Source organism: Equus asinus, chromosome 20 (genome assembly GCF_041296235.1).
Source record: "Equus asinus isolate D_3611 breed Donkey chromosome 20, EquAss-T2T_v2, whole genome shotgun sequence".
In the NCBI taxonomy this organism is placed as follows: domain Eukaryota; kingdom Metazoa; phylum Chordata; class Mammalia; order Perissodactyla; family Equidae; genus Equus; species Equus asinus.
The window spans coordinates 97,561,364-97,579,473 of record NC_091809.1 but is presented as its reverse complement, the minus strand read 5'-3'; the positions used below and the strand labels follow the sequence as shown (position 1 = coordinate 97,579,473).

Genomic DNA, 18,110 nt, shown 5'->3' with positions numbered 1-18,110 from the left:
CTGCATTCCCGAGAAGATAGGGGCATGGGTGATACTCCCCACGAGGGCAGTGCACTCAGCTGCTCTTCTGCCTGCCAGGTATTGCTGACTTTAATGACATAATTGGCATGCGGCGGCCAGTAGGTAGGTGGCTCCAAGTACGAGGCTGGGACAGGGGCAGGGCAGGCAGGGTCTGTTTGCTACTTACACATTGAGAGGCTGCCAGGCTGGCCACTGAGCTTTGGCTTTGATGACGGTGAGGACCTCATCACTCTGCAAAAAAAGGACCACAGATATTTAGTGAGGAGAGCCGGGCTCATGCAAACAAGAGGGCTTTGACATGCTGACATTGTCCATTCCCACTCCCTTACTGGCTGCTGAGGCTCTACCTGCCCAGGTGTGGAGCCATCCTACCCCAGAGTGGAGGAGCCCTGGAGGCTCAATCCCAGGAGGTGGGGCTGAGTGTCCCATGTGCCTGGTGTGTGCTGGACCCCAAGAGGCCCACTGAGCCACACCTTTGGTTTCCGGCTCAGCCTATCCTTCTCCATTGGAGCCAGGCTCTGACCTGGACCATGATGGATGGTCCATGGATGGCCAGACTTCCATATTGTGTCCAGCCTGGAGGGTGCTCTCTGTCCAGGCACTGATTGGGGCCTGCTGCAGGCCACACTGTGGCAGAAGCTGCAATGAAGCCAACACCTGATTCCGAGGACTGTCACCCCGCGACCGCTAGTGCTGTCGAGACCCACACACCAGATCAGACTCCCTCGGACGGGGAGGGCAGAAGGAAGCCTGGGCCCACACCCCTTGTGCCACTCACATTATTCTGCTCTATTTTGCTTGGGAGAGTGTGTAGGGCACTTTTAAAGCTTGGGGACCTAAAATAACCTTTTAAGGAAGAATTTGATAATGAACATTTTGAAGGAAAGCATTAAGTCATCATCGTGGGGGAAAATCAGAACTTTGTTGATGGTGCTTAACTTTGAGGTTGCTTTGGGTTTCTATTTTCAATTACACATTGCGGGTGGGGGTGTCACATGCTTTTCAAGGCTGACGGCCTCCGCAGGTCCAGATTCGGCTTTGGCTGAGACTTTTCCCAGAGTGCATTCACCTGGTCCTGGATCTCCCCTTCCCCTGGGCTGGGCCCAGCAGCGCTCAGACACCACCGTCCACTATGCACAGAAAAGCCCAGAATGTCACCGGCTGGGGGAGCAAGAGCTTTGTTGCTGACTGAACAGGTCTCTGAGTTCCAGGAGGGCGGAGACTTGGTTGGCTGGCTCACAGCTCTGCCCCCATCCTTAGGTCATGCCTGGCAGTGGGTGCCTAGCACATATTTGGGATGGATTGGTAAACTTCTCCTTAGTTGGTGGATACCTTGCCCAGAAGACCCCACAGCCCTGAGGGAGCTGAAAGGAGGTCAGAGGTATCTCTAGGTTCAGGCCTAAAGATTATAAAAGGCCTTCTGGTCTGGAGGGCCTCATCCACAGGCCAGGGAAGGGGTTGGTGGGCGGTGGGCCTTTGAGAGGAAGGAAGCTGGGCCAGATACAGCTTAGCCTGGGAGCCTGCAGATGGTCCTGGGTGGGGTGAAGCGCACAAGTGAGCCCCACAGGGACAAGCCAGCAGACACAACTCCCCCGGGGAAGCTCACAGCCTTTTCCTGAGCTCAGGCTTCCCTGGGGGGTCCCTCTTTTGGTTAGAGGAATGAGTCATTGGATGCATAGACACCCCCACACTCGCTTGTCTGCAGGGAGAGAATTTCCAAGGCCCAGCTGAGCGGTAGACGTTTTGCAGGGTGGATTTGACTATTTGTTTAGAATGTGTCCCTCACTTATTCCCAGTAAGTATCTGGTAGTGACTGAGAGGAGCTGCCTCGCGTGAAGTCACGCGGGAGACCCGACCTGCCCTGTCTTCCGAAGGCCAGTGCTGTGTCTCCCAAGATCTGGATTTCCTGTAGTCAGCTCCCATTCCACGTCCCACACTGAGCTCTTCCTGTAACCCCAGAACCCTGCTCCTCCTCAGGACGCCCCATCTCAGTGAAAGGCATGTCCGCCAGCTGCCTGAACCAGGCACCGGGACATCACCAGCCTTCCTCCATCTCCCCACCTCACAGCGGTCAGGCCCCAAGATCCACGGTGTTCACAGCTGTAATGTCTCTTGAGTCCCCCCACAGTCCCCTTACTGGTCGCTTCATCTCCTGCACCTTCTTGCTTTCCTCCAGTCCACTCTCCCCATTGCTGCAAACCCGACCCTTGCCTGCCTAACCCCTCCAGCGTCTCCCCACAACTTCCATTATGAAGTCTTAATTCCTGACTTTTGCCTGCAAGGCTTTCATCATCTACCTCTAGTCTATTTTCCTCTTTGATTTTTAGTTCCTGAACAATACATGCTTATGGCAGACCAATTTAGCATCACAGAAGCACACAGTGTGAACACTGAGCACATTCCACTGTCGCATCTACCCCGCCTTCCGCCTCCTTCTGCTTCTCCAGAACGTCACGGTTTGGTGCGTCTCCTTCCAGACCTTTTATTATATATATGCAACTAGGTGCGTATGTGTACATCAGATACAGCTTTTCCCCACAAAAATTTCATCACACTGAATATCTAATTCTGCACCATGATTTAAAAATTTTTCCTTACTATCATATTTTGGGAAGCTTTCCATGTCAGTAGATACAGCATCATAGATCTCCTTTTGTTGACTTTTAAAGTGTTGGAGAGCTTCAAATTATGGTAAGCCAGGTCAAGACTTATGAAAAAGAAATCCAAGATATGAAATACAAGTAGTGAGATGCTGTCTGATGACAATCCTTGTGCCCTTGAAGAAATACTTTACTAAAAAATAAAATCAATGTGGGTGGAGTTAAGGTGGCCACCAAGTGAGCTGGCCCTGCAGATTCACTCTGCGTTACAATTAAACCTTGGTTTTCAAGGCCCAGCTGATGACACGCTGATTTTTCTTTTGCAGTGTGTAACAACACAATTGTTTGGGCCTCCATGAGTGTTTATTTATGGAGCTGAAATTCTGTCTGTGTTGTTTTAGAGCTGTGGAGGCTCCAAGGATGGTGGGCCCATGTGTGGGGGCATTAGAACCGCTTCTTGATGTCAGTTGTTTCATCTGGTGGTCACACACCATCTGCATGACCAACAGCTTATTGCTCCTTGTTTGTGATCATTTGTGTTATTCAGTGAAATAGAAGAAAGCAGACGTATTCTGGAAAATTTATTTAAAAGCTAAATATTTTTGTTGAAGCATGAAAATCCTCTGGTACAACCTAAGTTCTACAGGATAAAGAGTGTCTGCCTTGTTCATGGCCATACCCAAGCGCTGTCGATGCTCAGTGAACTGTTGAAAAAACAAAGCCACATCATTCTTTTTTGATGTGTGTAGAATACCATAGAATGAATGTTCTCTAATCTATTTAACCAGCATTATTGGTGGATATTTAATTTTTTCCATAAATGGTGCTGTGGTGAACATTTGTGTACGTGTTTACGTACCAAGAGCTCCTGTGTTTTAGATTCCTAGAATGATCAAAAAATAAAGCAAATTAAAAATTTTGGGAGGGCCTACCAAATTGTCTTCTAAATGGCTGTAACAATTTATACTCTAGCAAGAACGCATATGGGCCCATGTCTTCACAACTCTGGACACACTGGATGCCATCCATCATTTCAGTACTGATGAATCCAGCAGGCTCAGGAAAGTGGCGTGGTTGAGAAGACAAGCTCTAGAGTCATCTCTCAGTTCGAATCCTGACTGCCCCCTTGACTAGCTCTGTGTCCTCTGGCAGGCCTCCTGACCTCTCCCAGCTTTCTCATCTGTGAAATGGGGTTAAAAAGAGTATCTGCTACATGGTGTTGTTAGGGGGACTAAATGACATAATCCATGTGACGTGCTAATACAGTGGCTGTATTAGCAGAAATATTAGCTACTATTCTTATTCTTATTTACATTCGGGCCAAGCTGGTATTAGAATCGATTTGTACCACTCGAGTACAGAGAGGGCAGCACACTGTTGCATCTACAAACCCACAAAGCCTCAGGAGAACGTCCCCTCATTGATGCCAAGCTCTGCGTCTCAGGGAGCAGATGATGGGAGGTTTATGTAGCGGGGTGAGCCTGGCATGGGACCACTGGGGTGCCAGGCATTTTACATTCTGGAGAATGAAGGGCATTTTTCAGAGTAAGCGCTCCAAACTTCAGTCTTAAATGAAATGCTGTCTTACCAAGTCTCCAAGGCACAGAAAGATTCTTTCAAGAATCCTTAGAGCCCTTATACTTCTCCCCTAGGACCCTTTTCAAACAAAGTATTTCAGGGCATTCACAGTTCACGCCTCGTTTGGATGATGTTAGCACTTTTCCAGAGATGTAGCAGTTAAAAGAAAATACCCAAAAGAAATGACAGGGCAGTCGTGTCCATCTTCACGGGAATGAGTTCTTTCATTTGCTTTTGGTAAACAGATTGTGAAGATGTTACAGCTGTAATCAGACTTCATAACTGCTGGTACCAAATGGGAAACGCACAGCCCAAAATAGCCCATGGGCTGAGGTCAGATCTGGAGGAAGGAGGGTTTTGTGGAGTGAAAACAGGTCTGGGACAGGTTGGAGGCGGAAATCACATTGATCGATATCAGGAGATGCCAAGTCTGAGCAGAGCAGAGAGTAAGAATGTGAGAGAGGGGACTGAAGTCTGAACCAACCTTATCCCACACTGCCCTCCCATGCACTCCAGAGCCAGCACTAATGTGGGAGAGCTCTGGGCGTCTCACCCACGCCCACAGCACAAGGCTGTAGTCTGTCACCTCCTCGCGGCCTTGCGCCTCACCTCCAGCTCTGTTCCTGCATCTTCCCGGCTCCCGATCTTTTGCCTCCATCTCCCAGTCCTGAACCACAACCTGTTTCCTCATCCTAAGGCCCCCTTTGCTCCTGGTGGCACCGAGGGTGACCTCCCTCCCCACCATAGCACGTCCTGCCCCAGACCTGCCATCTTGGACTCAGCCCAGCCAACTTGCCTCCTCCTTCCAGGAAGAGAAATGGGCTGCAATCCATGATCACAGAGGGAAAGGAACTGAAACAAGTAGCAACAGCAATAATAATAACAGCAGTGATCTATGGTTTTTGTGTGCTAGGCACCTCGCTAATTACCTTATATATAGTAGCTTATATAATCCTTACAGCACATTTGACACTTTTTAATCCTCGGAAGCATATTTATTTGGCCAAATTAGTTACACAGCTAGTCAATGGCAGAGCTGGAGTTCAAACCTCAGGCTGACTCTGGGGACCACACTCGTCACCCTGTGAAGCCAGGCAGAGGGGAGCTGGGAGGGTGGGCTGTGGTGCAGGAGACCTGGCACTCCTGAAAGGCTGGGCCCCACCCCTTGTCCGTGCTTCTGCTGTCCCTGAGGGTATGTCCTAGCCGACTCTGAGTTGTGACTATGACAGCCATGCTCCGAGGACTATGAGACGGTGTTCACAATACTGGGAACTGCATTTGATGAAGAGAGCCTGGAGCATAGGGTCCGTGAGTTGGAGAGAAATTGTCTGCTACTAAAAAGGGGGCCCAATCGTGAGTTGGAGAGAAACTGTCTGCTACTAAAAAGGGGGCCCCAACAACACTAAATGCGCACAGAGTGATACACACGCACGCACACAGACACCCCCACCCCAGGGTGCATTTCCCATCGTCAGATGTTTCTTATGAAAACCTTTGGGAATAGCTACCATCTCATTTTGCAGATGAGGAAACTGAGGTTCAGAGAAGTCACGTGACTTGTTGAAAAGCACCCAGGAACCACGACTCCAGCACAGCTATGTCTGACTCCAGAACTCACGCTCTTTCCACTTTCCCTGACTGTTCTTCCTCTCCCGTCTCCCTCTCATCCCTCCCCCCATTTTGCTCGTTTTCAGCAAGAGCATGGCTGCCCTTGGCTGACAGTTTGCTCCAAGGAGCCCTTGCTTTGAGGCATAGGGTCACCTGGCTCCCTCTGGTAGAGACCTCAGTGAGCAGTGCTGGGCCCCATTTTTTCTAACCTTTCCCAGAATTCCCACTTACCACCCACAAAAAATATCAATCCTGATGGTTTCCACATCTGAAGGTAACTTTTTCATTGGTAGGTGAGTGTCCTGGTGATGAGCAGCAGGAAATGAGCCATTTTATGGGGTGATAATGGAGTTATAAGCATCTTTAAAATCAATTGTGCCCAACGGTCCCTCCCATCATTTCAATAGGCTCTGGGTTTATCAGGTCATAAATAAAAACAGCCAGCTCATATTTGGTTGATGTGCACTGTGGCCCTCTGAGGTAGGCAGGTGGATGTTCTCCGTTTCTCAGATGAAGCAACTGAGACTCACTTCTCTCCTCTGAAACTGCTCTGGTCAGAGTCGTCAGTGACCTCTCCACTGCCAATGGTCAGTGCCCAGCTCTTAGCTTCCACGATCCCTCAGCAGCATTGGACACAGCTGGTCACTCCCTTGGCCTTGTAGCACTTTCTACCTGGCTCTGGCACTTGCTGCCTCCTCACTGGCCATCCCTTCTCAGTCTCCTTTGCTGACCCCTCTTCACCTTCCTGCAAACATTGAACTGCACCAGATTCAAGCCTTGGTTCCCTTCTCTTTTCTATCCACACCGCCGTGGTGATTTCATCTTCTTCCATGCCTTAAAATACCAACTACATAAACACTGATGGCTCCTAAATTTTCATCTTCTACCTCAACCTCGCCTCTGAATGCCAGACTTGTTTATATCAATGGTCTAACACTCTCATTTGGATGTCTGATTGATATCTCAAACTCAGCATTTCTGAAACCAAACTCCTGATCTTTCCCTCCCCAAACCTGGCCTCCCTCATTCTTCCCATGCCATCAAATGGCAAAGCCACCCTTTCAGTTTTTCATCCTTGCTGCTTCTTTCTCTCATACTCCACATTCGATCCATACGTGCATCCTGTCAACTCGACTTCTAAAATGTATTTATGAGCCAACCACTTCTGTCACCTGCCCCGCCACCATCCTGGTCCAAGCCACCATCATCACTTGCCTAGATCATTGCAATTGCTTCCTGGCTGGTCTCTCTACCTCCTTCCTCATCCTCCTTCAGGCTCTTCCTCACACTGGGTGAAGTCTTCCAATGGCTTCACAACTCACAGCAAATGGGGTTCTTGCCATGGCCCCCATGGCCCTTCATATCTGCCCTGCCCTCCTGTCACCTCACTAGCTTCATCTCCCACCCGCTCTCCTGGACTCTCCCGCCCACTTGCTTTGTTTCAGTCTTCCTGGCTGAAACTTTTCCTCAAATATGCCAGGCACACTTAGCACTTGCTGTTCCCTGTGCCTGGAACGCTGTCTCCCCAGATATCAGAGAACTCATTCCTCTGCCTCCTCTGGGTGTTTGCTCAAATGTCACCTTCTCAGTGAGGCCTTTGCTGACCCCACCATTCAAAATAGCAATTCCCTACCCCCTCCTTAACCTGGCACAGCCCATCACTTTATCTGTTTATCTTTTCTCCATAACATCTGTCACTGTCCGATATTCTGTGTCTTTTGCTTATTTACTTTTTGTCTTCTGTTTCCCACTGCTGGGAAATATGCTCCAGGAGGGCAAGAGTCTATTTTGCTCCCTCAGCGCTGTACTGTCAGTGTTCAGAATTGTGCTTGGAATGTACTCAATCAATATCTGTCGAATGAATGAGAGGCTCTCATGAGGAAGGGCCAGTGTCCTCTGAGCCCGAGCCACCAGCACTCCGTCAGCCTTGGGTGGAGCCAGAGCTGTGTGAAGTGACACTGAGAGACCTGGGTGTTGAGCAGGCGGGCATGGGAAGAGCAGGTGGAGAGCGCCAGCCAGAGAACTCTGCTGGAATGGCCAGGTGGTAGAAGGAGGGGAGGGGCAGGACGCAAGAGCCACAGAAGAGCGGTGGTCAGCACTCACAGGTTCTGAGTATGCTCAAGTAGATACTCCAACAACCTGGGCTGGCCGTTTATAAGTGCCCATAGCACGCCTTGTCCCCTGGGAGCAGCTGCCATCACAAGCCACTGTCTGATCAGCTTTTCCAAAGCCAGAGGAGGTATCTGAAGCCCATTAACAGATCCATGAGAAATGATGTGGTTGCACAGAGGCATTTCAAATTCAATTTCTTTTTATTTCTTTTCAAACACAGCCTGTAATTCCGATGGGAAAATTGCATAATGCCCGTAGATAACCATTTTCTCGTGAGATGGTTTTGTGAAAGCAGCTTGGCATTTCCAAAGTGGAGAGGAGGGCCCATCAGAGCCGCCCAGGGCCCGCCCCACAGCCCTCCTGTTGTGTCCTTCTGGCAGGTGGAGAGCTCTGAGGATGGCATCACCTCATGACCTGAGAGAAAGGGCCATCCTTCTGTGTGCCTGTATTAGCCACAGACAGCGATTTAGCGTGTCCTCTGGTGATCCAAGTGCCAATCCTGGGTTTAACCTCATTCTCTGGACTTTCTTGGTGTCCTCTATAACGTTCGTGAAAACCGGCCTCTCCTCTGAGTCAAGGGGGGATCGGAAGAGGTCGCTGGGGCATGTCTATCCCTACCATCCTACCAGACCTCCTCCTCACCTTCTACTCTAGAAGAACGTCAGTGCCAGGACCAGAGCAGGGAAGTGAAAAAGGAACCAGGTCAGGTGAGATCCCACCGTCACACAGGAGAGGGCAGTGAAGCAAGGGCTGTCTGCTTTCCCACAGGTGGGGCTGCAAGGAAGCCCAGCTGGAGCCAGAGCCAGGAGGATGGGCCAGGCCAGGTCTGGCTGAAGGTTCCTGTGAGGGCAGTGCCCCAGCGCTGCCCCATGGGAGCATCTGCCTAGTCTTAAAGGCACAGCACTCAACACCCCTCACCCCTCTCCTGTTCCCACTTTCCCTCTGAAGACAGGTCCCCTCTAGTCCCAGAAGCTAGTAGTAGAGTAGGGGCTGGATTATGTCCTCCCTGTGTACCCAACAATGCCTGGCTTGGGGGAAGTATGCAGGAATGATTAGGGGATGAATGATGGATTAATTAATTAAGCAATTAATTGATGACAAGCCAGAGGAAGACTCTGACCATCGCTGCCCTCCCAGGGGGTCTTAGGGCACTTGTGAGCACTCTGGGGCTGGATGCTCTGAAGGGTTTGTGAGCAGATAAGTGCTACGCTCTGGTTCAGGTGCTTAGAGGAGTCTGCCGACTGCTGGGGGACAGTAAGCTGTAGGAGGACAAGGGGGAAACAGGGAGACCAGCATCCGGGCCACAGGGGAACGGGAGAGAGCAATGGCGGGGCTGAGAATGTGTCAGATGCAAGCCATTATTTTAAAGGTAGAAGTAATGGGATCTGCTGATGGATTGGATGTGGGGTGAGAAGTCAAGGATGACTCCAGGGGGAGGTGTCATGCAGGCGGTTGGCTATGTGAGGCTAGAGTTCAAGGGAGAAGTCCAGGTAGGAGATACAAACTTGAAAGTCATCAGCACAGAGGTGGTAGTCAAAGCCACAGGAAGGAGCGCCTGGAAGTGAGTGTCTCAGAGGAGAGGGTGGGGGGCTGGCAAAGAGCCTAAGAAGGAGCAGCCAGAGAGGCAAGGGGCCCCCAGGAAGTGACCCAGGGCCTCTTCAGAGCCCTTGTGCTGCCTCTTCTGTCCCCACTGTCCCCCTGCTGCCCCCACTGTCCTTGCTCACTGCTGCCACCGCTGAGAACACATTTGAAGCAGGTTTAGGAAAACCCAAGGTGAGGCAGGGGAGCCAGGAAGCGCAGACAGCTCTTTTTGAGGAGTGAAAGGGGAATTGAGAAAACTGGCAGTAGCAGGAAGGACATGGGATTATTTTCTGAAAGATGAGTGAAATTAGGGCAAGTTTGTATGTGGAAGGGTATAATCCAATACAGAAAGAGAAATTGCTACTGCAGGGGAGAGAGAGGGTGCGCTTGCAGGAGCGGAGGTTCTTGAAAAGATGAGAAGAGGTGAGATCCAGACCCCAGATAGAAGGGTGGCCTTCCAGTCATTGCAAGAGGATGGAAGAGGAGGCAGAGCACAGTAGCTACCAACGCTGGAGGTCATGGGCATTGCTGGGGGCTGATGGCAAGGATTCCTTCATCCAACAAATAATGATTGAGCCCCTACTTTGTGCCAGGCTCCACTCTGGGTGCTGGAGACAGAGCCCTGAACAAAAGAACCACCAATGGATTCCTGTCCTCATGGAGCTTTCCTTCTAGAGCAGGGAGGCGGACGTAAACAAATGAGCAGCGTGCCAGACTGCGACTGGCTCTCGGGGAAAACAGTGCAGGGGAGGGCGAAAGGGAGCCCAGGGCCGGATAGGCAGGGAGGTTGCAATGACATAGAGCAATGGAGGAAGCTTCCCTGATAAAGGGACTCAAGTATTATAAGACATGGGTGCGAATGCATATGAAAAGGGCCACGAAAGGACTCTACCAAGAGGAAAATACACCTTACATACTAAGATAAGGTCTTTAAAATGAAAAAAATAACATAACCATATTATAGGAAGTTAGAGAGAGAGAGGCAAAAGAAATATTCATAATCCCACCATCTTTACCCAGCAACTATCATCAATTAGTATATTCATTTCTACATTTGTAGGCCTTTGTCCCATAGTTGAGATCATAGAACGCACGTGCGTGCACACACACACACGTGCACACATTTTCATTATCCCTACCGTTCCTTGCACCATGATAGCTGGATGACTATACAAACCACTCTGTAGCTTGCTTTCTAATTTAATACATTTTAGAGATAATCTGGTTAGGGATAGAGGTCTTTTGATGATGAACCCAAAGACCATATAGCAATATAAAAATATACTTTTATATCTTTTTTTTTTACATTATTGTATGTGTGCTTGTATTTCTATTTGCATAAGTCTCTGCAGGGATACACAGGAACTAGACAAAAATGAGATGCCTCAGGGGAGGGGAACTGAGTGACCAGGGAGCAAAGAAAAGGATGAGACTTTTCAGTGTCTAACCTTACATCGTTTTTGAATTTTGAACCATGTGAATAAATTGCCATTAAAGAAAAATGGGAAGAAAAGGCCACTCCAGGGCTGTTTCCCATGGTTTTCTCAGCTGGAGAAAGAGCACTGAAGGCTGTGGAGGGAGCCTGCGAGAGGCCTGCGCTGTGCGTGGAGGGCGCGGGGCAAAGGTCTGCAGGGAGGAGCTCGGATCCAGGGCAGTGGCTAAGCGGTGGGCGAAGGGGCAGAAGCGCCAGTGCAGGGTAGAATGGATAAGACATCTGATGGGTTCTTACTTGAAAACTTTAAAGCCTGTTAAGCTGCGTTAGGCTTTATTATCTTTAAAATAAAAGCAGTTTCAAAAAATAACGAGACTTCATCGGCACACCAAGATCTCCCTCTGCTTCTCTCTTTCCACCTAAGAAGCTTCCAGCCCAGGTATCATCCTGCCAGCCCGTTTTGCTGGGTCCTTAAATGTAACATTTTGCTTCATTGTCTCCCTTCATCCACTGATTTCCATAAAAAGCTTTCAAATTATTAAGTAATGAAGCTCCAAATGACCTGGATGGGTGAGAAGTAAGTGTGCCTTAAAGGTGCTCAGCACTTCAGCATCAAATAAGGTTCTAGAAATGCTGCTTTCTTAAATGGTGCTATATAAATGCAAAGGAACAGCTCAATAAGCTGTAAAAGCTTAACCCTCCTCATTCCTGAGACCCCCATACACTCCTAGAGGTTTGGGGAGTAACTGGGGAGGTGAGAGGAGAAATTGTGTGCTGCTGGCTGACACTCCAGGGGTGTCCCTACTAGGAATTTAAGATCACCACACAGGCTGGCCTCTGCCAGGCGTCCCAGGGGGAACAGAAGCTTCCCTAACTGAAAACTCTCTTCTAGTTATTATTGTGTCATCACAGAGCAGGAGTCAAAGAGGAGTATGGTGGAATAAGGCAGACCGAGGTTCAAATCTTGGCTCTGCCGCTTACATGCTGTGTAAGTTAGAGGAAGGAGCTCATCCTCTCTGAGCGGATGCCTCAATGTGTAACACACATATCTATCGAGCTTCTTCTATGGGTCAGAGACCGTGATGGGCACAGGGCATAAGACAGTGGACAAGGCACAGTCCCTGTTCCTGTGGGGAGTGTCCTCTAGTGGATTGATAATAATAGAGAGGATTGAATGAGACACCTAAGTAAAGGGCCAGGTGAATGGTCAGGGAAGGGGTAGCTATGATTACTTAGTTATATCTGCATCTCTCCACCCCCCTTTTCAGGGTAATCTTCCACTTCTGCCTGACTACCTTCCAGCGGCATCTCCTATGCTATCTGTCCTACCCAGGCCATCTCAAGGCTAATGAGTCCCTTTGCCTGGAATGCCCTTATCCTGTCCTTTCAAGCAACTCTTCCTCTGAAAAGGCTTTTTTTTTTTTTTTTTTTTAAATAGAAACTGACATATTTAAGGTGTACAACATGATGTTTTGATAGACATATACATAGTAAAATGATTACTACAGTCAAGCTAATTAACACACCCATCTCACATAGTTGCACTTTTTGTGTGTGTGGTAAGAGCACCTGAAATCTACTCTCTTAGCGGGTTTCCAGTATACAAGGCAGTCTTATTAACCACAGTCATCATGCTGTACACTAGATCTGTAGACTTGAGGCCCTCCTAACTCAGTTCCTGCCTCCAGTTTTTCTCTCCCATTCCTCTCTCCAATCCTCCCTGGGGACCTTTCTAAAACATACATTTCACCAGGTCACTCCACTCCTTGAAATTCTTCCTTTGGCTTTAGGGATAAAGTCCAAACTTTGTAGCATGGAACACAAGGCTTTGCTCTTTGGCCTTGCCTGCTTCTCCAGCCTCATATCTCTCCACCTTCCATGTACCCTTGATCCCAGCCACCACCATCCTCATCTTCATCCCCATCACCAAACCAGCTACCAAGTAATGGTTGTGGTCTATGTCCTAGGTATTGAATTGAGCACATTACATACGTCATCTCCTCTACATACCAATAGTCCTCTAAGGTGGAGTTAATGGATGAGGAAATAGGCTCAGAGAAACCCAACAATTTACTCCCCTGCATGTGGCTAATAAGTAAGGAGCTAGAATCTGAGCCCAGGGTCCTGTGATGTCAAAGCATAATCCTTAGGATTCCTGCTTCTCACTGAACTGCCTGCAGTTCCCTGAACCAGATGTGCTTTGTTCAGGCTTCTGTACCTTTGCATAAACCACCTTCTTCTCCCTGAGGTGTCATTTAACCCTTTCTAGCCTAGATAATGCCTCCTTGTCCTTTAGAATGCAGCGCAAGCCTTCAGTTTGGTGCAGCTGCCCCTCCTCTGTGTCCTACGTTGCTGGCTGTCCTACGTTGACCTCAGTCATGGGATCCACCTCACTGAACTGCTGTTACCCTCTTACGAGCATGTTTCCCACATGCCCCTCCTTCCCTCACTGCGAGCGCCTCAAGGAGGGGAACTATTCATGTGCATGCCCCTCCTCCCCACTGTCTAGCACAGGATTTGGCACAAGGGAGATAATAAATAAATGTTTGTTTAATAAATGAATGAATGAGCAGCAGCTCCTCCAGCCTTGAAATAGGCATCAATTGATCAAAACTTGATTTGCTTATAATGTTCCTGCCAGAAGTGGCTCAGAGCAATAAGGAAAATGAAACCCAGAAAGAATTCTTCTCCGCCAGATCCGTTGCCAGACTGGAGCCAGATGAAAGAGCACATCATTTGTAACTAACTGCTGATCCTCAGTGGTGCAGACGGGAGCTGGACTCTCCGATCATTTTCTGTTATGTTTAATCTTGTCACTTGGCTATTTTGTGATCCAGATAAGGTCCAGTGGCAGATGAAGGGTAACAGAACGTACCATCCCAACATATGCCTTTTTGGTCTAAGGGTTATTTTGAAAAACTGCAGACACAGGAGAAGCTCTGAAAACAGAGTAGAAGTTACCCCTTTTAAGGGAAATTTACATAAGAAAGGGGCCTGTACTAGGTTGAGAGCTGTTACTGGAGATCTCTTCTTCCTCTGGGAGACTTACCTGGCAGGGCAGGGCAAATTTTCTACCACACGTTTCCTCCTCTCACCTTCCTGTGAATTGCCTTCCTCCCCTTTGCAGCCCCAGACCCTTGTCCCTCTCCTTGGCTCAGGATGGTATGCAAGCCTCAATTACCTGGCTGCCTTTTGAGTCTCATATCTTTGTGGGACTCCCGTATGTACGTAACTATAATTGGTTTTTTTCCTCCTATTAATCTGTCTTTTATTATGGGTGTGCAGGGGTGATGGTGGGGATCTCAGCCAAGAACCTAGAAAGGTAGAGGCAAATCATTTTTCCTCCCCTACACAGGGCACCTGGCTTTGGAAATTCTTGAGAGATAAAGAACAGAAGGCAGAAGGGAAAAGGCTATGACAAGTGTCTACATTTCAGGAGTCAGGAGGTAGGAGGGTTGGGGTGTGGAGATGGGAGTGGGAGATGGAAGGGTGGACACAGGACTGGGGGCCTTTCGCCTAGTTTTCACACTCACAAAAGCCTCAGATTAGAGTCTGGCATGATCTCCAGAGTCACAGAGACACACCAAAAGAATTGAATGAAGAAGCTCATCTTACAGCTTTTGACATGGCAGGCTACTGACCAACCCCACCCATGGTAAGGTAAAAATGGATATTCTTGTAATTCTTGTAACTTATCTTGAAATTGGCACAATTTTATTACATTGTATTTTTGTGTTAATGCATTGTCCTAATTTTGTCAATCCTGTTATAGCATTTTCCCTCTATTTTTTAATATGCCAAGAGCAAAAAAAATGGAGGCAACTGGACTTCTGAGAGGCCCTGGTTGTGTTGTAGGATCTGAGTGAGACTTCTGCTCCTTGGGCAGTAGCTTGTTTGATCTTCGGGGATAAGAAAGGGGTGGGTGGTACAATGGTGTGGTGGAGCTGACTTATATGGCTCTTGAGAGTTGACTATATACATCTCTTCTCAACTCTATGTTCAGTGACAGCACATTAGTAGCTTGACATTGGCCATGGTGGGAGTATTTACACCACAGACATTGGCAAACACCACAAATCAGGGCTTTTTCTTTTTCCTGAGGACCAGTTGATAAACATTTACTAACCTATCACTGGTGGTGGGGCAAAAGAGAGCAGCCTTAAGCTGGAAACCAACAGTATTTTTCTGACGTAATGATGGTGAACTTGAAGGAGGGAGGACTCATGACACTCACTTGGTGTCAAGATGGACACCAGTTTCATGGACAGGGCCTATATGTCAACGTTCCCCAAACTGCTGGTGCTTCAGAATCAGCTGAAGACTTTTTAAGTCTACTTATGTTCAAGTCCCACCTCAGAGCTACTGAATTAGAACCTCTGGGTTGGACACAGGAATGTGTAGTTTGAATAACTCAAAATCATTCTGGTCAATGGAACAGCTTCTGGGAATCTTTGTTGTGTGTCTCAAGATATTGATGATAGAAGAAGATGATAAGGTACAACATGTGAGGACATAGACTTCCTAAACAGGTTGCCTGTCTCTTCATGTAATGCCTCTGTCACTTGTTACAGCTTGATGAGATCTGGGTTATAATGCTGATGGAGGTAGTGGTGCAGGGCCTGACCAAGGAGGAGATTGTAAAATGTTAAAATGGGAAAAGGTATGGTATGGAAAATTTTTTTGTACTTACATAAAGTTTTACCAGATATACTCCTTTGATTTGGACCTAAACCATTGTATCACCTGCCACTGAGTCCCCAAATGACTTCACAGGGCAATAAAATGTCTTAGGGTGCCCACATGATTCTAGCATTCACAGCATCTGAAAGCGATCCTAGACCCAGTACAAGCTGCTGACTTGGGTTGGAGAAGATGGTGATCCCAGGGCCAAAATCTTCAGCGAGGGCTGGAGTGGCCAGAAGGCTGGTAGGTGGCAGAGACCAGGACAGTGGCTGGTATGGCTGGGTGTGAGGAGCCTCAAAGGAGCACATCCTTCCATAAGATGAGGTGTGAAGAGATGATGGAAATGAAGTGGAGCCTGACCCCTCTTGCTTTGTGTTATGTGGAATGTGAGAGAACAAATATCCTTTCCTTGAGAGGCTGGGGAGGGACACATAGAGACCAGGTTTTTGATAAGGAGGAAGTGGAGGGAGAGCTGTGTGAAGGGGCTGGGGAGGTAGAGGAGATTTGGAGGACACCTTAGGACCACCCAGACATTTCCTACTGCCCCAAAATGTCAGCGAGTCCACCCAGAGTGGGGATCTGGCTTTCTCCACCATGGTCATCCTGCTCCATATTATTGTGTACCAGCTGCATCATTTATCATACTGTATTATAATTTTTTAAAAAATGTGTTTATAGCCTAAGTCCAAATTCCAGGTGTAGTCAAAACAGCCTAGGCCATGAAACAAGACAGGCCTAGGTTTGAATTCTGACTCTTTCCCTTTCTAGCTCTGAGGCCTTGGGCAAGTCTTTTCACCTGTCTGATCATCAGTTTCTTCATGTATAAAATGAGCAGGGTAACTCTACCTACCTTATGGGTTGCAGTGAAGGAAAAAATCAGGTATTGTCTGGAAGCTCCCACTGTATTGTCTGAGATATAGTAGGTTCTCAATCAGGCTTATCCTCCCTCCTTGACTAAATCATCTGTTTCTCCATGGTCTGACACCATTCATGGTTTCATGAAGGTGGAGAAAATATGTTGGTTGAATGAATAAATGAGTTCATTGAAGGAATGAACCAGGTAAGTGGATAAATGAATAAATGAAATAATTAATGAATGCTAATTTGCAGAAAGATACGTTGTTGAGGAAACCCAAGGCACTCTGTTGCGGCTGAAAGGACTTCGCTTTCAATTCTTGTAAGCATTTAGCCCAGGCCAGGTTGTTTGCCCTATTTCAAGGTCAGAGCCATTCCTTTGTCCTGACCTTGGCATAATGAGCCATGAAAAGCTTGCAGCTTTTTTCTGTTTTAATTCTCCCATCCATTTAATGGACTATATTTTCTCTGGAAACAGTGGGGTGAACATCACCAAGATAATGGGTAAGAACATTAACATTACCACACTAGCATGATCCAGATATTATTCAATTAAAGTAATAACTTCTAATGCAGGATAAATTGTTTTTATCTTAAGAATCTAATTCAGCCATCAGCTCACCATCATATTCAAATGACAGAAATTACCTTTAAGTCATGGATCTGTAATGTGATGTTGAAATGGATTTCTAATTATATTTTATGGGGCTACATTATAGACGTTTTTAAGGTCGGAGTGTATAGCTTGTCGTGTTTTCATTTTCTATCAGCAGGCAATTTGAAATCCTTTTCAAATATATAATGAAAGAAAGTTAGAAATTTTGGGAACAAAATCACGTCTAAGGAGTGCTTAAAATAGCCTAACAATTCACCTTTGTTAGAATTAAAAAAAAGAGACTATGATTGTTACTTAACTTTAACACTGGCCATCTGAAGACAGAGATGGGGAAGAAAAATTACCTTTCCACAGCTGAATTCAAGAGCTTTGTCACCTAGGATGTTGGCTGAAGCATGTCCAGAGTATAGTCCTCTCCTTTCCTGCCCCAGGACCTTGATTTGGGTAGTGTGTGCAGAGGGGGTCAACCAGAGGAATTGGCTCATACTACCCAAACTCTCAAGACATAGAACACGCGCTCAACAGTGAGAACTGGAAAGTCAAGTGGACTTTATATAAACCCATAAGGGCTGGGCAGCACAGCCTCCACATGTAGGAAAGTCTTTTTGAGAAGGTATAATCTTAACAGAACATTGCCTGGGAAGCCAGAGTTGAAGCAAGGGAGTGTAGCTGAACGGTTTTAATGGACAGGGTCAGGGAGCCATCTTAGTCAAATGCATTTACCTCCAGTATGGGGATAGATCTGCCTTGTAGATCAAAACATCATGTCTGCCAGTCACGGTATCTTCTCTCTTGGAGTACACGGAAGACCCTGGCAAACTCCTTCTCTTTGACCGCCCTCTTTCTAGAGGCCATGCAGACCACTCGCTTCTACCTACATCTCCTTCCCTCAGCCAGGCTATGATATGATACAAGTAGGTGGCAGTTTTATAACAAACATTTGACTTTAGAGGACACATCCTAGTTGTGATGACTGGAGTAAGTGGCCATCACCCACTTGTAGCCAGACCTCAGGGTCACTTCT

General features: G+C 47.6%; 1 protein-coding gene across 1 annotated transcript in view; it reads right to left on the bottom strand.

The window, feature by feature from the left end:
• Positions 1-18,110, bottom strand: part of SPON1 (spondin 1) — a 245,762-nt gene that overhangs the window by 24,191 nt on the left and 203,461 nt on the right. The window contains exon 7 of the mRNA XM_044752347.2: positions 188-252. Within this exon, the coding sequence (XP_044608282.1) occupies positions 188-252 (65 nt within the window). The remainder of the gene's footprint in view (positions 1-187; positions 253-18,110) is intronic.